The sequence below is a fragment of the Pomacea canaliculata genome, linkage group LG13 (assembly GCF_003073045.1).
Source record: "Pomacea canaliculata isolate SZHN2017 linkage group LG13, ASM307304v1, whole genome shotgun sequence".
In the NCBI taxonomy this organism is placed as follows: Eukaryota; Metazoa; Mollusca; class Gastropoda; order Architaenioglossa; family Ampullariidae; genus Pomacea; species Pomacea canaliculata.
The window spans coordinates 8,800,974-8,819,834 of NC_037602.1; the positions used below are offsets into that span (position 1 = coordinate 8,800,974).

General features: G+C 35.8%; 2 protein-coding genes across 3 annotated transcripts in view; one reads left to right on the forward strand and one right to left on the reverse strand.

Annotated features, from left to right (window-relative positions):
* Positions 1-383: 383 nt before the first annotated feature.
* On the forward strand, positions 384-9,415 carry LOC112553738 (uncharacterized protein C1orf189 homolog). Of its 2 annotated transcripts, none has more exons than XM_025221153.1 (4): positions 384-601; positions 842-882; positions 8,273-8,402; positions 8,985-9,415. In XM_025221153.1, exons 1-4 carry the CDS (start codon positions 512-514, stop codon positions 9,084-9,086), a joined length of 363 nt encoding a protein of 120 aa, XP_025076938.1. In that variant the 5' UTR covers positions 384-511; the 3' UTR covers positions 9,087-9,415. The 2 variants fall into 2 exon arrangements, with proteins under 2 accessions (XP_025076938.1, XP_025076939.1); XM_025221154.1 differs by lacking the exon at positions 842-882 and adding an exon at positions 728-753 and having other exon boundaries at positions 385-601.
* A 1,000-nt stretch (positions 9,416-10,415) lies between these two features.
* Positions 10,416-18,861, reverse strand: part of LOC112554393 (semaphorin-2A-like) — a 58,364-nt gene continuing 49,918 nt past the window's right edge. The window contains 5 exon segments of the mRNA XM_025222152.1: positions 10,416-16,289; positions 16,718-16,806; positions 17,341-17,481; positions 17,484-17,582; positions 18,218-18,298. Coding sequence (XP_025077937.1) covers positions 16,218-16,289; positions 16,718-16,806; positions 17,341-17,481; positions 17,484-17,582; positions 18,218-18,298 — 482 coding nt within the window. The 3' untranslated portion in view covers positions 10,416-16,217.

The window sequence follows — 18,861 nt, forward strand, 5'->3', positions numbered from 1 at the left end:
TGATCCCATATGGCATCGTTGTTCAGGAACTATATATATATAACTTTTAAAAAAAATAGCAACAATTTGACAAACTCAAACATTTATACAAAGTCAAAAATTTACATCTTATTTAGTTTCATAATTTATTAAACTTTAAAAGACGTATGCTTATACGTAAATCTGACTTTGAATTACGTACTTTTTTCTCTCAGGTGTAAAATCAAGTTAAATAACCATTAATTTCATATCTTGATCCCAACATGTCCAAAGTACAGCTTGTGTATTAATTGTTTTAGAAAATGTCAAAAAATATTTTTTATTGATACAATAGGATTTTCCCATAATAGCTCTTTGAACATGCTTCATAACACAACGAACTTGTATTATACTTTCATGACAACACGCAGACCTCCCTAACGACCAAGTCAGAATAACTTCCGGTTATTTAGCTTCATTGGCAACATAACCAAACTTTTGTTGGATCCTTTCTCCTCCTTTAGTGGTAGCACAACATAGTAAAGTGCGCAAAATGGTATCGGTACATGAAACATCAGGAAGATACGAAAGACCACCAAGAATCAGAGATGAATATAGAAAAGTTCTAGAGAAATCGATCAAGGTACGTTGGTCGATCAGTTGTACACTAATTACTATATTTCGATTCTAAATGTTAATTTTATGTCAACTAGACGAACAGTGAAGATTAATTCATCATTGTAACTGTTCATGAAACATTTATTTTCAGGAAGAGGAAGACCAAGGAGAGAAAATGTAAGCTACGTTCCACCTTAAATCTGCATACTTTGTGTACTTTGCTTAGAGGTATAATTTATATTTTCTTTTAAATTTTTTTTTACAGGACGACTATATGAAAGAAGATCTGAAATACATAATAGATGAGTGAGTGACTAACATTAATAATCTTTTGTTTATAGGATTCACATTTGAGTTTATTTTTCTTTTAAATTAAGACTGATATCTGCATATTTGGTTGATGAATTTTTTTTTTAATTATTAAACTAGATGTCTTTATAATAGCCTTTTAAATAATATGAAAGCAAAATACTATTTCTACTGAACACGCATTTATCCCCTGATTGGGATAACAAAACACAGAGGTGTGTTATTCAATACATAGTAAATTGGTGCATGTTCAGTGGAGACTGACTGATTTGATTGATTGTACTCTCAAAAAATCTTAAGGGCCAGATATAAGAATTAGTTAACAAACAGAAACAAACCATAATGTAATTCATTTAATCATTTGATTTTTTTTCAAAAATATGTATAATAGGAGAATTTAAACCAATTCCATAAGATATGGACACTCAAATAACCCTACCATTGAATCAATGTCATAGAAACTTTCAGTGCATTTTGAAACACTCAAAGCTGCCACACATTGAGTGCATCTTTATTGCATAGGCTAAACAATTAAAGTTGATTGAGGTGAGGAAGAGGTGAGACTCTCCTGCTGCAAGAACTGAGCGATCTGTTCCCTTTGGGTGGTTGGCCTTAACCTCACATACTAAAATGTCCCACACATTCTCAGAGGGAGCCAAGTCTAGTGAATGTGGTAGCCAGTCAAGCTTCTAAATATTCTGCTACTACAATGTGTAGTCATCATGTCAATCCAACGGGAGGAGAGTTTTAATGTTACAGCATGGAACCTTGACCCATGGCCTGTAAAGCTGGGATGATAAGAGGTTCATAATCTCATTTCTGTACCAGATGCCAGTAAGAGAACTGTGAAGAAGATGAAGGGGGATTCTGACATGAATACAGAGCCCTTCTCTGACCATCAGAGAGCTAGCTGTTGCCAAACTGGTTATGCTCCCTAAGATAGACATCAACAAATTGTTCTCCTGGGTGCCGCCATGTTGCTGTCATAATTATGGGCCAGAGAATTGAGAATTTAATTATTTATTTGATGGGTCGACGACCCTTTCAAAGCAGGGCATGGTATACATTTTGTTATCGGCCGTAGAACATACACAGGTAGAAGTACATGAAGTACATAGATCTGCTCGTATCATTTCAACCACTCATTACCTAGTACTTACACTCATGCCAACCATTCATCATTTGTCCTCTCTCTCTTACTTCTAGATATACAGCTCGTGCGCGTGCACACACACACACACTCACTCATACTCCACTCACATAGAAACCATTTTTCATTTACCCTCTCTCTCTCATCTCCCATACCTACACCTATGCACGCACCCATACGTGCTTTCGTGTACGTTCACACACACACACACATTATTAGGCCATCAGCCCCAGCCTGTTCTACATTTTGGCCAGTCCTGTGAGTCCAACCACATGGGGGTCACGTTGCTTGTCCAGTACTTCCAACGTTCTTGTTGCTCCTCTTTAAAGCATAAAAAAATGAACATGGCTACATTTCTTATATTATGTCCTGTCGACAAAGTTTTGTCAGCTTCCGCCAGGCTGCTGATTCTGTGTGCCACTGTGCAGGACCAACCGATTGAGACTTTCCTTCGTTGTTTTGACAGTGCGACTTCTCATTATGGGCCAGAGAATCTATAAGGAGCACCCTGCCCTGTCTGCCTTGTTCAGTGCTGTTAGCATGTACACTACTCCACACAAGCCTGGCAGAGTTTGTTTATTTGTGTCTGTGGCATGTGAATAACCATAGTTCTGATGTGTAAATTATACTGGTGAAGGCGGTTGTAGATGATCTGCTGGCTGTTGCAAATCTCAGGTGTTTTCACAGATGGTCTGCAGTAATGGCTCTGTTGTGCACAGCTGTGAGCCTTATGAACTAATTTTTGTGGTGTCCCATTATTTGGGGTCATCCAGACTGAGAGTGTTGTTCCGTGCTACTCGTCTGAAATTGTTCCCACAGTTTCTGCATGATAGAGTGGTTCATCCCAAGCCACTGGGGCACTTCGCTGCCAGATATGCTGCATTGAACCCATCCTAGAGACCACCCAGCCTGCAAGAACTCTTGGGTCCCTCATGGGACCTCTTCGGGAAGAAAGTTGGGTCCCTCGCAGGTTTTGGAAGCGGGACCCTAAGGGGACCTCGTAGGGAATTCCCTAGGGTTCCCATGTTTTCCCACGAAAGACCCACCCACCTTCCCACGAAATAACCATTGCATACCCACCGATCGCCCATGAGAAGTCGTGTTTTCCCATCAAACTCCCACTCCCCTCTTGCTGCATTCCTCACCCTTTCTCACTTTTACTTACACTGGTACACAGGCTTGCACACCATGAAGAAAACATTCAACAGCTTTTCAAAATCTCGTTTCCTCACAACACATAAATAGTAGGCAAGAGATATCATTAAACAATTTTATTATTTACAACAAAAAACATTTTTAACAGTTTACATTATTTAAAGCATTAAAGTTGTTTTTGAACATAAGCATTCATCCAATTATTTACATAAAAATTACAGTCAATAATTTTTTACCCCATGAAAGTTATTTTTGAAATAATTATTTATAACATTAAGTCAAACAATTTACATAAAAGATAGAAAAATATGACACCAAAAATCGATCCATGAGTGGTGGAATCCCTGTAGAAAAAAAGAAAAAAGTTACAATGTATTTACATATTTTGATTTTTGCTATGTAAGTAGAACTAACCTCTCACATAGATGAAAGCTTAACTCTTTCTTTATGCACTCAACACGGGTGGCCGATTTTTCCCCGCTCACTTGTTACACAGTATTCACATTGGGCTGATGCATTGTTGTAATTTTTTGTTACGCCATTACAGCTCGTGGTTTAAAAGAAAAACTTAATAAATAAGATAGTTTGGGCCTTTATGAACACAATTATCTCCCTTACATGACGAAGGACATATGTTTGAACGAAAGTCTCGCCGATATTCTACACTACCTGTCCTTTTCGATGGTACACATTGTGAACATCATGCATCTGAAACGTCGAATAACAAAAGAAAGAACATCCCAGAGGCTATTCCTGCTTCAGATGAAGGAGAATTTGACCACGAATGGTGTAAAAATGGTTTTCATCTTCTCCCGAATTTTTTGTTTGAAATGTGTAAAAAAAAAAAATTTTTTCCAAACTTCACATAATATACCTAATTTTGGTTGGATTATCATAAAAGAGAGTTCACAAGCAAGATTAAGGTAAAATTGTTCCACTTCTACACATTTTGATCTGTCATAATCAATTTAAATTGCTGTTCTATCTTGTTTAGTTATTTTTTAATAATTTTTTGAAAAAGGGTAAATTCATGCGTACAGGGGGGATTGACCACCTTTAGCCTTGTGTAAAGAAAGAGTTAAAGCTTTCATAAATCTACTAATTACTAGTGACATTACAAGAACTTGAACAAGAGTCGAATAAAAAGATTTTTAAACGGTAATGTCTTGATGGCCATTTGTGTGTATAAGAAGTTTTGGATAATATCCGAAAGTAACCAATTAATCTTTAGTACAAAAAGTAAAGTAAATAGGCCTACTGAATAAATCCACAAAGAATAAAACAATGCTCACATTAATAATTTTAACTTGACAAACTCATTTTGTAATTCCACTCACCATTAGATGGCATCACCCTTCGAATCATTCCTCAATCCATGTCTCTTGGACTGCGACTGTGCACAAATAGAAATTGTAAGGTAGACTTAAATGCTATTGTACACAATAATAAATTTGTAAATGTAGAGAAAATAATACTTAGATTCACTATTTTTTAAAATTGTTCGGAAACTTTGTCCTTTTAAGTTCATATTGACGTACACCTCAAAGAAATCAAAACCGAACAAAAACTACGCACCAATTAATATACTTCTCAGCTGAAGTGACTGGAAACTTTTTCCCCTTTGGTTCCACTGAGCCAACTCTGAAGAAAGCAGCCGTTTTAAAATTCTCCGTGCACGAGAGGTGCTGAACCTGTTAAAAAAAATCTTTAGTTGTTTCCACCATGTAAATACTACAATACAAATGCAAAAATAAATTAATTCACTGGATTGGGTAAGTTTAAGATATAATGCTGAACCTACTCCACTGATGAGGGATCAATGGTTGCATGATGAATATAGCTACAAACCAGACCCAGTCTCTTAAATAAACCCTAGTGGGACTTCAGAGAAAATAATGGCATTAAGTGACTCAAATCACCAAGTTAATTAAGAGTTTAATCAAAGCTGTTCTTTATGAAAGTAGAACAATTTTAGTGGTCATAGTTAATAGACACACACAGACTGCTCATTTTGACACCATGAAAAGCAAGTGACAGAATTATTTTATAAATAAAATCTATGCATATAAAATACTACATTATTTTGTACTTCATAAAATGTGTATTATTTGTTAATACAAATATTACACTGACCACACATTCTTGTCAGGAGAGTTAACCTGTAAGCCGATGCTATGCCTGCCTGTTTGTTAAATGGTTTATCAAGACTGTAAAGCATAACATACATATTAACTGATATATTAGCTAAAGCTAAAGGTAATATTTAAAAAAGGTGTCTAGTACTAACACATTATGCTTAAATGACATACCACTTTTGTTCTAATTCCTTTCTTCATCAGCTCCTCTTTCCCATATTTTGTAGAAGCAGGAGTGACCTGATTCAGTTTGTGAACTACATTCTGTAGTGTTTTGCTCTGCTCATCAACTTTGCTGAGAACTCTGTTCAATAATGTATCTGAAATCAAAATATTTTTTAGTCTTTAAAGTAATGACAAAAACTAAACTATAGATGTAAGTCTATTGACAATTTTTAATTAACAAAAAATGTTTAGATGGATATAATAAGGATGTGCATGTAGACCATTAAAAACACAAAACCCTGTGCTTGTATAGTGATCCTGATGAAATCATAGAGGGAGACAAAATAAACTTACTGGTAAAATTCACTGAGCCAGACCTACAGTCAGTGTGATCTGCAATTAAAGATTGTTATAATTAGTTCTTTTTGTAAATCATGTAAAATAAAATGAAAAAATGGCATGCAGCATTTTAAGAGAATAGAAAATATATGTGATCAGATAAGTGATTGTTAGAAAAATGACAGACTTTGACAAAGTTCATTGCATAGCTTTGGATTTCATACATTTTGTTTTAATTTTAAAGTGTATAAGTACAAAAATAAAATTCTTTTGCTTTGCATTAATTTTCCAAAATTTTAGTTGTTCAGAAAGCAATGTGATTGTCCTGTTGCTTTCCCCTAGAATGCACCAAGACGGAGACAAACGTTTGGTAATCGCAGCACCACTGTTATTGAGAAAGCAGACGGCGAATTTCAAGCATGACTCAATGAGTTCATGTCATAGATTTCAACTTCGAAGTTAATCATCAATAATACGAGAGATTGTGTGTGTGTGTGCAGTGTGCTTTACCTCTTGACTAGTTAATTTGAACCCATCATGCACTGTCATCTTGCTTCCGCCAATCGTATTCGCGCTCAACATTTCATTTCTGTAATTAGTAAATACGTGCAATTAGTAGGCAAGAGATACGATTAAGCAATTTGATTATTTACAACAAGAAGGATATGGTTAAACCATTTAAATTATCTACAGCACATATAGAAGACAGCGTCATGTAAAAGCGAGTTGCTAGCGATGTATATGTGTGAGACCTGCCGGGTACAACACGTGAAACATTTCACAAAAAGCACTACAATACTTATATATGATCATAAATTATTCATGACTATCCACTGTTATAAAGTATAGTTGTTTTAATGGCATCTTTCACTTAACTTTATTAAGACTTACTTCAGAAATCGGCGGTGTTTCACTTGAAGATGGACGTACAGTTCAAAATGTCCGCGCGCCGGCCGGTGTGACCTTCCTGTGCCCTGTGACCCGCCCGTACCTTGAGGTACACGCGGGGATATCGGGATGCGACACGATCACGTGGCTACCAAATCGAGAGCGGCTGAAGAAAAAAAGCGCGATGGACGCGTCAGTTTAGGATCGAATTACAGGCTTCCCTCCCCAAAGTCTCACTTCCCTATAGGGGCCGTTCAAACACCCAAAGCCCTTGCACGCTGGGCAGTTGTTAGCCAATAAGTTCCCACATCATAACTGAGTTCTTAGAAACTAATAACTCCATTCTTTAACTCAGTAATATTATTTGGCTCTGTTGTAACTAATGTGCATACTTTAAAGACTAATTCATAACAAACAACCAACAGTAATTTGGAAATCATATGACTCCTCATCATGGTTTTGGTATAAAAAAAAGTATTCGGGTTTTGACAAGAAGAAATCTTAACCAATTATTGAAGAATTATAAAAATATAATAGAAATAAACACTGAACAATAAAATGCATAACAAAAAGAGCAATTGTATTATAGCTGGAACATTAGCATTTCAATCATCCGTTTTTGAAATTTATTTTTTTGGTTTACATTTTTTCCTTTGTTTTTGTTTTGTTTGGGAATTTTGTTTATTGGTTGGTCATTCCATCATTGTTGATCTTCTGATCTCATATTGTGGTATTTTGCAAATGTAATTATAAGCACAGCACAATAGCAAAAAGGCAAACAAGTTGCCTGAAAGTGTAGTACTCTGACTATATGTGTACTACTTGTGAAAATTATTGCCCTTTTTTACCATCAAAGAATTAAAGCTCATTAATCAGTTAAGAAGTGTTAGTTATTTTGTCTTTGAAATTCATTGTCATTGCCTGCATGTGAAAGAGGAAACTTCTTCTTTTGGTTTGAACTTAAATCCTTTGTAAATATCTTAACGCTTCATTGTAGGAAACAAGGTAAATTTTATGCTTAAAAAAAAGATTTATGAGGCAGCAGCATATATGAGGCAGTATATTTGGCTACATAGATGCAGCATCTTTAACCTAACATGCAGCAGCATAGCAGCTTGAATTTTGGATATACTAATTCTATATAACTTATCAGGTGCAACGATGTGGACATATAATCTTTGATATATAATTTGATATATGATGTGTGCTTGTACTTTGATGATTTTCTAGTTTTTATCTGCTTTCTTGATTATGGATGATAGGATATACATATAAAAACTAACTTTAACAAGATAATTTTTGAGTTTTTGTCTCTATTCATAGCACAAGTACCTAGTTCTACTAAGTCAAAAATAAAGGAAACAAATTTCAATGTGATCAAAATAAACTAAAGTTGTCTAATAATGGTCTTGTGGAATTACACATTGATTACATTGTCAGAGTAATCCTTAATCCTTTTCATGAATCAATACACCCTTTAGTGTTACACTCCTTCAGTTAAGATCTAAGCCTTTGTAGTCAAAAATCTTTGTTGTAAAATTATCTTCCCACTCAGAGAGTGGAAACAGAACCTAAGGGCTGCATGGAATGATCAGAGTGAGTTAAAGGCTGGCTACAAGAGATTTCTTGCAACAAATAAAGCAATACAGGCTGAAGTACAGCAGGGAGGCAAGGCTATAGTTTCGGTGAGTACCTAAATCTACATTCTTGTCACCAGTACTTAGTTTGAGGCTGTTTGCTGTCATTTCTACTTCTGATGACTGCATTTGTTGCAGAGAAATCATGTTCTTCCTTGGCAGAAACATTTGCAATTTAAAAAAAATTATCTCAACATATCATATCAATGAGATTGTTTGGTATCTCTAATGGCTTTCATTCAACTAGGTCCACAAAACATTTGGATGCGTCATGATCATTTGCATATTCTTATAATTATGAGTGGTGCAGCAGTATGTTGTCCCTTACCCAGAGATGATGCTGGTTTCAATTTCATGGGAGGTGCCCATAACCCAGAAGTCAATGCTGCACATGGCAGCTGATGAGGTTGGGGTTAATGCTGCTTTCTTTCATTAGGCAGCTCAGTGGAGTACAGACTTACATTGATTTGTGCACTTGTAATTGTTAATACATATATATATATACTATACACTCTCATAGCCATTACTGTGCCCTTTATGCATGGACACATACATGCACACAAACCCTTGGAGTCCTCATCCGACTACTTTTATGTGTCATTATGTATGTGGATTGATATTTCTGTACAGGTGCGGCGCCGGGCACTGCAGAAGTTGTTTGCACAGGAGGAACAACAGTATCAAGCAGAGCTGGCAACCCTTGGAAAGGCTTTCGGTAAAGAGCGACTATGAAGTTGTTGCCAAACTCTCCTGCCTTATGTGATTATGTTTAGGGTACTTTTGTGTGCATCTTCAAGATATTTTTTTCTCGTTCTGAGACTAGAACAAAAAAAAGTTTTATACTGTAAATTTTATACACGTGTACTTATACCCTTCAGCATTATATAATATCAATGCATTTACAAAATTAAAATGTTGTCCTTGTACTGAATATAGAACATATATCCTATATCTCTTGTAGCTTTTACAGCATTGCCATCTGATACAGTATGTCCTTTCAATACTCAAGAATGTGTAGAAACAACTATTGTTATTTGAATTAAACTTTGTTTGTGGCAATTTTCAGCTTAATTACTGATTGTTTTTTGACTGAATAATTGCTACATCATCATCTGAGGCTATATTGCAGTGAGTCCTATAGATATCACATCTACAGAAATTATGAATTCTTTCTCTATTTCTGCTGATTTAAACAGCAGTTAATTCTGTAGATAGATAATTATAGATAGATGGGAGGAAAAAATCTTTGATTTCTTTTGTAGTATGAGGCAAAAAAGTTTTATCTATATAGGGGGATGTATATACAATGTAAGTGAAAAAGAAACATAGGGAGAATTTTTTTAAGGGATAATAATAATATATATTGGCATGCACACACCCACACACATGTAAATAAAGAAGAGGTGAGAATAGGTAGAATGCTACTTTAGCAATCAAGATAAATGAGCAGGCAGACAAGAGATGAATTGGATAAAGTAACCTAAATTTGTAGCTTTATGATTCAGATTGGTAAGTATTCATTGGCTGGATCACGATCATGTATGCCACGCATTAAAAGCATTTCCCCATTTTCCCTTCAACTTGTAAAGATCTAGTGAGATGCCATATTTTTTTTCTAATGAAAGGGCAAAACTTGGTGCAACTGCAGGATACTAATTCCCAACACAGCACAATAACCCTCTATCTTGAAAACAGAAACAAACACAACTATGCACAGAAAGAGGTCATCCTCATGACATCCACTTCGTAGACATAAACATCTAATTAACAAATGTTCCTAGCTCTCCTTGTAGCTGAGGCCTTGACAATTTTACCTTATCCATAGACAATTCTGACATCTTTCTGTCATGAGGATGCTTGTAAGCACGCATCAAGAACAGAAATGATGTATTCACACAGATTCTGGGAAGTGAGCCATGAAAGTAAAATAAAAAGCTCACCTCACTAGACCTTAAACATAGGTTATCTAACATATCTAAATATGCACATACACTCGGTGATCATAATTGTTGACTGTGCGCACTTGCATACAAAACTCACCATTAAAACACAATATCAATGTTTGTTTCCATTCAACTCTATTTACACATTGTGTTGTTCTAGACTGTGTTTGATCTTGCACATAAGTCAGCATTACTGACACAAGTAATTGACATCATTTGCATGTGTAGAAAACCTTTGTAAAGTCACATCTCATATATGCAAATTCTATCCAAGCACAGATATTATGTTTTTAAAAAAATCCATTGTTTTTCTGGAGGGGTTTAATAAAACATTAAACACCTATAAACAGACATGCTCACAGGCATACAACGTAAGCCTGCACCCACAATTTGTACTTGATGATCGCTAAAACAATTCACAAACAGGCAACCAGAGTGCACAACAAAATAACATAAACAAGCTGTTCTGTGCTTATCATTAAATCCATTCAGCATAAAAGAACCCTTCATTTTGGGCAACTGAAAACGCTAGCCTTGTAGCCAACACTAACAGCACTTCTTCACATAAACCAAATGCAGACTACAAAATTTTTACACACAAACAATTTTACAGTACATATATAAGCCCAGCTACACAACTATGTAAAGATAAAAGAGATTAAGCAACAAATTTTGAAGTTATTGCTATTCCTAAAGGTCTCAGGAATGAAATGCACATTGAAAATGTTCAGTTAGTTCTCTCAATTTTCAGTATTTATGAAACTGATTAAACATATTTCACAGCTATAATTCAATTTGCCTAAAATTATGTAAGTTATGAAAAGATGCTGGAGATAAAAATGGTAGAACAAGCTTAGTATTATATATATATTGCCCCAAAGTTTTTATGCCAGGCAGCTGCTAATTTCTTCAAATCTAAATCCAGATAAGAAAATAAAATATGAGTACATGTGCAAACATACACACATACACTCACACAAGACACCTACCCATCAACCACTCTGGTATGTGAAAAAAGACGCTGCATTAGCTTAAGATCAGATCAATATGATCTTATATTCAAACTGATGAGGATAATTATAATCAGGTTAAAAAAATTCAATTTTAACATTTTATGGTTAAAAAATATATGGTTACTTCTTGTTGCAGAAACTACATATAAGTAATTATAGAAACAAATTGTATGTCACTTATTACATGGTAGCTATTTTGATTTTTTTCCAAATGTCTCTAACATACTTTACTGTTCACTTGTTACATTAATCACTCTCTTTTACACAAGTGATGTTTCGACTTAAGCAATGCCAAGCAATTGGATACAGATAGAGAAGTTAAGGGCAGTGAGGGTTGGGGAGTGGGGGCAAGTTAGTTTCAGACAGAGAAAGGGCACAAAAGCTAATTCATGAACATATACATGCTAGATATGAAAATAAGATCTGTTAAACAAGAAGAAAGAAGTGCAGTCTCAAAACTGACTACATATGTCCCTGTGCAAATATAAGGTCTAATAGTACATCTTTATTTACTAACCAATATACTTTTTTTCACGGAATAACAATATATTTCAGAATTTATTTCTAGAAATCCTTAGACTTTGTGTTGAAGATATAAATACATATAAATAAATGTAAATCAGTTTAAAAATTCATTTTATCTCATGCTCTTATAAATTTTTAGGGCAATCTTGAACAGAAGTGGCTGAAAAGATGTATGATGCACACTCCAGTAATTTAACAGTGAACAATACTAAAAAGCATGCACGCACACGTACAGCTATTAGTTATAACAAAGACTGAGTCCTTTATGTTGCTGGATGTGCAAAGTATTTTGTTATAGACAGACAAAAATTAGGAACTGGGTTGAGCATTTTTTTCCCCTTAGCTCCCTATGAGACAATTTTGGTTCTCTCTCCCCCAAAACATCCAAATATAAAAATCCACTAGAAAAAAAAATCAAAATATGTCTTTTGTTAATGGTCCAGTTTCTTTTTATTAATCAGATTCTGACAGTGCTCTCAACCATTGTTTTATGCAAAACATTTCCAGCTCAACAACAGTACTAATGGTGAAATTTAAGCAGATGATCGAGCTATAGTCAACTTTGACTTTTGTCCAAAATATATGGTGAGCACTGTCACACCTCAGATCACAATGTATGATAATCAAATTTATTTTGTAATGATTTCCTGTGCAGCATACAGGTATCACAAAAAATTGTAAGATAAAACTGGAAGGACAGAACTATAAGAATCAACAGTAGATTGTAAAACACTCACATTGTGTGCTAGGAATCAGATAATTTTTCTCAAATGATGCTGGTTCTTACATCAGATTGAAACACTGTGCTGACACTAACCTAACAGACCATCTCAAAGATGCATGCTGATACAAGCGCTCTGTGAAATTGTGTAGCTAGCCTAAACCCACCACTATGCAGTGTTAATTCCACTGGTGCCTTACTCAATTTGTAGACGAAAGCTTGCAATGATACTTGCAGTATTTATGACTGACGTTAAACACAGAGTAGACAGACACCTCATGGCAGTCCACACCCAACAATGGCTGTAAAATCCAGACCACTTGCATACTGATAGGGATGTACAATACATAAATTTATAAGAAATAATTAAAATCATATTTTGAAAGCAGGCCTCATGCCAACACAGCAGATTGTATAGTTCATCAGAAATAAAGCAAATGGTATCACACTTCTGATGTGAGGTGAACAAAGTATTTTTCCCAAAATGAAGCAATTTAGATGTTTCTCTTTAGTAAGAAATGCTTTTCCAGCAGTAGAAATCGTTAACTCATTCACTATGGGTGTATCGATGCAATTGAACTGTAGCTATTAAGACTTTCACATTTGTGGGTGCGAACTCCATAGAAAGAGTTATGATATTGTTCTTGTTGTTTGACTACCTCACTGTACACCCATATACACTTGGTCTAATAACAATAACAGTATTTCTTGCTTATATAACTTTACATCATGTTTACCCTATGTATAAGAGAGCATGCATGCAATTAAGCAAGTGCTCCAAAACCTCATTACCTTCTCTAACATTCATCCTGGAGTGAATGTGCTATATGGTTTAAAAGTTTTAAAACCTGACTTTCAGCTCCTCTCCCCCCAAAAAAAAAGTAGACCATTATGAAGAGAAATGAAACTCTTACCAATTTATACAAGCACAAAATACATTCTTAAACTGTGCATACAGACTGGACACTCATAAGTGATCATATAAAGCATACAAAATGCACACCCCACTGCAAAATGATTTTACAAGAAACCAAAAGCATGGAGAAAATGATTAGACAGTCTACGATGACAGCTTTATAGCAGAAACCATCATGACATTATGGCATATTCTTGAAGCTGATTGGCTTCATGATGGCAACTATAAAGAATGTCTTGGTCTCTCTCTCTCTCTGTGTGCACAAGGACATGTGGTATGCGCACACAGACATACATCAACACACACTCACACAAGCTCATTTATGGTTCCAAAAATAAAAAGTAGCAAACTTCATGTTGAATAAACGTGATTCTCAGCAATCTGTACAATTGTAAAGAATTTAGCACAACAGGTAAGACATATGTCTACTAAACACAATCCAAAATGAAAGGTATATTCATTTAAACTGTACAGAACCTCTCTTGCATTTCTGTTTTAACACTGTAGATTTGTACTTTACCTACATTTCATGCCATTAGTGATCATTGTAATAATAATAATATAAAGCTGGTAAAATACAAGAATCTTACATGCTGAAAACTTAAACATGAAGAAAAGTAGAATCCAAGGAAAAGAATAATAAGCATTTCACCATCTTCAGTAAAAAGACCATTGACACTGTCACAGTTTAGTGTCTTCTGATTGACTTTAAAGCTCAAGTTTACATGGAGAAGATTTTCTTTTTTGAATTCTAATTTAAGTTCGCTTTATCTCCCTTTAAATTCAGTTTAACGTTTTGCTCATGCATTTGGTAGACTCATTTTGTGGCCACACCTGTTCTGAGTGAGCTGAGGAGTTAACTGGATATAAAGATTTCTAATGCCAAAACATGATACAGCTTTGCATTTTGCAGAATCCAGCTAAAATGTACTTTGCTGCTGTACAGATTAGAATGCATGAACCTGGACAGTTATCTGCAGAAAAGTTTTATCATTTTGGAACAGTCCTGCTGTATGTAATCAGTTTTAAAACCTACTGGATAACAAAACCTTCACATGTTTGCAATATCTGATTTCATTAAGGCATTCTAATTAGAATATCACTTGTGTTAACTACATACCAGTTACCTTCTCCAGCATGCACAATAACTTCTATCATTCTCTGTCTCCTCCCCCACTCCCTCTGCCAAAAAAAAAAAAAAAAAAATGGAACATCACATAAGATAATGCAATTTTATGTTTGATGACACTTTGATTGCAAACATTTTTTTCCACTTCTGTGAGTCTTTAAGCATTGCAAGCAATAAAACACATGATGGAGGGAAAATGGGAATGGTAGATGCAAAAGGCAGAAAAAAAATCACAAATAAGCAAACAAAGAAAAAAAAACCCACAAAAAATCCACTAGGATAAAACAATTAAACCCAACAGAGAACATATATCACAGTCTGTAGGCAGCGAGTTCTGTGCAAGATGATGCAAACGCTGCATAGCAATGTGTATGAATGAATCTGATGTTATGACTGAAACTTCCATGCAGCTAGTTTTCCCAATATTTTTCCACACTAATCATCAGTACACCTATGTACTGACAAAGTCTTATAAATTTGTTACAGTGCAGCCATATATTTTACTTTGGAATACCACTGAAGATCTTTAAATACCTGTACTTACACCCCTACCCTATCCTTCTTCAAAGAAATTATTTAATGACCTTCACTGCTTAACAGCAAGAAACTAAGGGATACAATCAATTCTGAAAATTTTGCATGAGTTATGTCCCTTATATCATTTCTTCTATAGGCCGTCTTTTCATGCCAAGCTCTCAAGCAGTGGCTTACATTTTAACTTTTAAAAAAATAAAATGCACTGATATTAATGATTTTAAAATGTATTCTGGAAACATCTTTAATCCAGAAAGAAAAAGCATTTCAAAATTAGGTTTAGTTACGCTTGTAGGGCACTCAATGTTACTTTCATCTGAATAGCAACAATGACCTGTACGCTGCATTTTCAGAAAGTTTTGGAAAAAAAAAAAAGATGACATGCTGATAATGTGTCAGTGTGTCAGTATAAGCAGCTGAGTTTATCACATTGAGTGTCAGCCCACTGAAGATGGACTTGCAGACTTCTGACGTGTTAGAAAATGTTCATCATCCAAGTTTCAGGAAAAGCTGAGCACATAGCCGAGTATCCCATGGACACAGGTTTACTCAAATGTCAGAATCATGCACTGAGGAAAACGTTTGATCTCTTCTTGGATCCAACCCTGAGAAATCATAATAAATGCTTTAACTTGCACATTTCTGGAAACCTGTCAATGGCAAGATATCATATAAAGATTGACCTTTAAGGGCACAAAACTCTGTGTCACAGTATTTTGAGTTTCCTTTTTCTCTCTTCAGCGATGATTGTAACCAAGTTTGAGTGGAAATCATCGCATTATGAATGAGCCTTCATCACTTACAGCTTAAGGTCATGATGGTAGCAGTAACTGCCGCATCATGTTTCCTTTCAAGTCTGTGCATGACCAAATGGCTCCAGGCTAAATGTTGGATGAGACACAGGCTGGGACCTGAGGCCTAAGGGATAAGGGAATGCACAAACTGTTATTGCCATAGAACCAGCACAACTCATGCCCTCAATGAGTTGTCTTCTCATTTCATTAACTCAAGAAAGTGGTACAAGTGCACGACCAGGTAGGCCAGGCACTCCAGCCTTGACCATTTCAAGGAAGTATGTTCATTTACTCCTCTCCTATGCTAGGCACTACGTTGGAGATCTGACTGTCCTGACAGCAGGTGCTGCATTTCTGCTCCTGTAAACACATCAGAATAATCATGATACAATATGCAAGGAGTTATGAGAATGTTATTCTAATGTTGATGGTCAGTTGCTGGATGTTCAAGCTGTAGCAAAGACAAAATGTGGAAAAAAGCTTAACTATAACAGAGTCCTCTTTATATTTTCTAATGAGCAGGTAAAGGTCTGTGCTAGATACTATTCCTCAAAATCTGGGTGTACATACCATTCATAAGATACACATCAACAAACATCACTGTTCACAAACAGCGGTCAGCAACACAGATATATAGGATTTTACATGTACATGTATATGTTTACACTACCAAGGCTACCTTTTCCTCATTCTCTTATAAGGCTATGTATTCACAGAAGATAAAATAACCAATAACAATTCTGTTTCAAAATAGTGTAAAGGAACATGCCCAAGAAAAAGCAGCTCACCCAGTGTCTGATGTCATTTTGGTATCTCTCAAATTCATCACACCACTGATCAAATTTTCTCATCCATCTCTGCTCTATTTGCTCTTTTGCTGAAAGAATGATACAATAGAAATCAACATTAAAACAAATTAAGGTGATAAACAAAAGCTTTGACTGTGTTATTTTTTCCCACTGAAATGGCCATTTTAGCCAAATAGTTCCATGTGTGCATGCACACATATGAACACATGTACCTGCACACATACTAGATGATTCAATATCTGCCTCATATAGCACGACTTCCCCACTTAACCCACCTGCTTAGTAAGTACCCGACTTAAGCAAAGGTTTGGGGAAGGTAGCAGCAAGGGAGAGGAAATAAGTGCTGCCCTCACAAAAAGGCCTAACCCTAACCCCAAGATGTGAGGGCACTAACTCCTCAATTTCCTAAGACGGTTAAGGTTATACAAGATTTTACCCTTTTTAATATGTACACACATGCTTTCTCTTAGACACATCAACATGTACGTACACCTACATTCACAAACATTAGCAGATTTATGTGTACAAGTTGGAATGATGACTGAATGGACAGAAAAAAACAGATCCTGGCATTAACAATCTGAGAAGTGGCTGATACTAACTTGTCTCTATACTCAGCAGATACTTTGCCACTGTTCTGCGCTGTTCGTCAGTTGCCTCATAAACACCCTCGTCAGCCTTACGGAGTTCAGTAATAATGAGGGAGCCAGCTTGTGCCAAGATATGGCGATCGTCCGCAATGAAGTGCCATTATGCTTCCATGACACCAGTCCCGGGACGTGCAGCTTGTAGTCTATTTTAAGAGTCACAGAGCTGCCCAGAATTTTGGAAACTTTTTCATATTCTGAAAAGCAAATGTCAAAGTCAGCATGGCAAGACTGCTGTTAATAGGAAAAATGAAAAGTAAATGCTTTTAAACTGATAGTTTTCAGGATAGGCAAGTAAGTGCAGTGCACCTTAATAAGACTGTGTTTTAGCAGTTTAACAGGACTATGGCTTGAGCTATTTATGGATATTTAGACATAATTCTGCTCATTCATATCAACTGATTTATTAAGGCTGATGTTGAAAAAAATGCACATGTTGGGACTATTACCACGATATTAATGCCTTTGAAAATGCAGATAAAAATTTTGGCATATTTTAAGGTAAGATATGAGGTTTACCCTGCATTGCATGTAGTCTTAAACCTTTAGTGTCAACTAAATAATCTTTAAGCAGCCATGGTAGTCTGAGGTCTTGCTAGCAATTCTGCCAATGATTGACACTGCTCATTAGTTGCTGCATATAATTATTTGGCTTGAATGCATGCCTGTAGGTCATCTGAACCAAGCAATCCCAGACAACTTCTACTTCTTTTTCAGTTGAATGTAACTCATTTATAAGTTAAGCACGAAATAATGATTTTGCTTTGTACATGACCACTGAAAAATGTCAACAACATAAAAAAATTAAACAAACAACTAAGAAAATACATACTATACAGGTCTCCAACCCTGAGCTGTATGGCTTTGTCTAAGCCATAGGTGTCGATGTCAATGTCGGCAAAATGTAACAAGTCTGTAACAGAAAATGATGAGATGGGAGTGGTTGTCGCATGGTATCAAGAGCACTGAAAATACAGGTGTGCACTAGAATGAAGATATCACTTTAAACGTGAACCATAAGTAAAGATGTGAAAATGGAACTCTGTCACTATGTGTGTGTGTGAGATGGGGAGTGTGGGTATGTGAGTTGGGGAGTGTGTGTGTGTGAGATGGGGAATGTGTGTGTGTGAGATGGGGAGTGTGTGTATTGAGTTAGGAGTGTGTGAGTCTGAGACATACACTCCACTCAAACAAACTGAAGTCTTGCATCAGTCAGGTCTACTTAGCTTGAAAATCACCCTTGCAGCTAATTCACTTTGACTATCCATTAGTCAATTTCGACGACCAGAAACTTCTAAAGGGTAGATATGGATATGGGGAGAGCAGATATTTTGTTACGGCTTCGGTTTCTTACAAAGATTTCCGGTATGGTCGTCGGCGGTAAGTCTTTATCCACCAAGCGCCAAGTCTTCTTTTCCTCCCTCCCAGCGGCAAACACTTTACATACTTCGCTCGTCCCCCATTATTGCGCCGAGA

Excerpts from the sequence above, each read along its gene's own strand:
- LOC112553738 (XM_025221153.1), top strand. The coding sequence starts at position 512 with ATGGTATCGGTACATGAAACATCAGGAAGATACGAAAGACCACCAAGA. Across the intron at positions 602-841 it reads TTCTAGAGAAATCGATCAAG|GACGACTATATGAAAGAAGA; the intron begins GTACGTTGGTCG and ends TTTTTTTTACAG. Across the intron at positions 883-8,272 it reads CTGAAATACATAATAGATGA|AGAGTGGAAACAGAACCTAA; the intron begins GTGAGTGACTAA and ends CTTCCCACTCAG.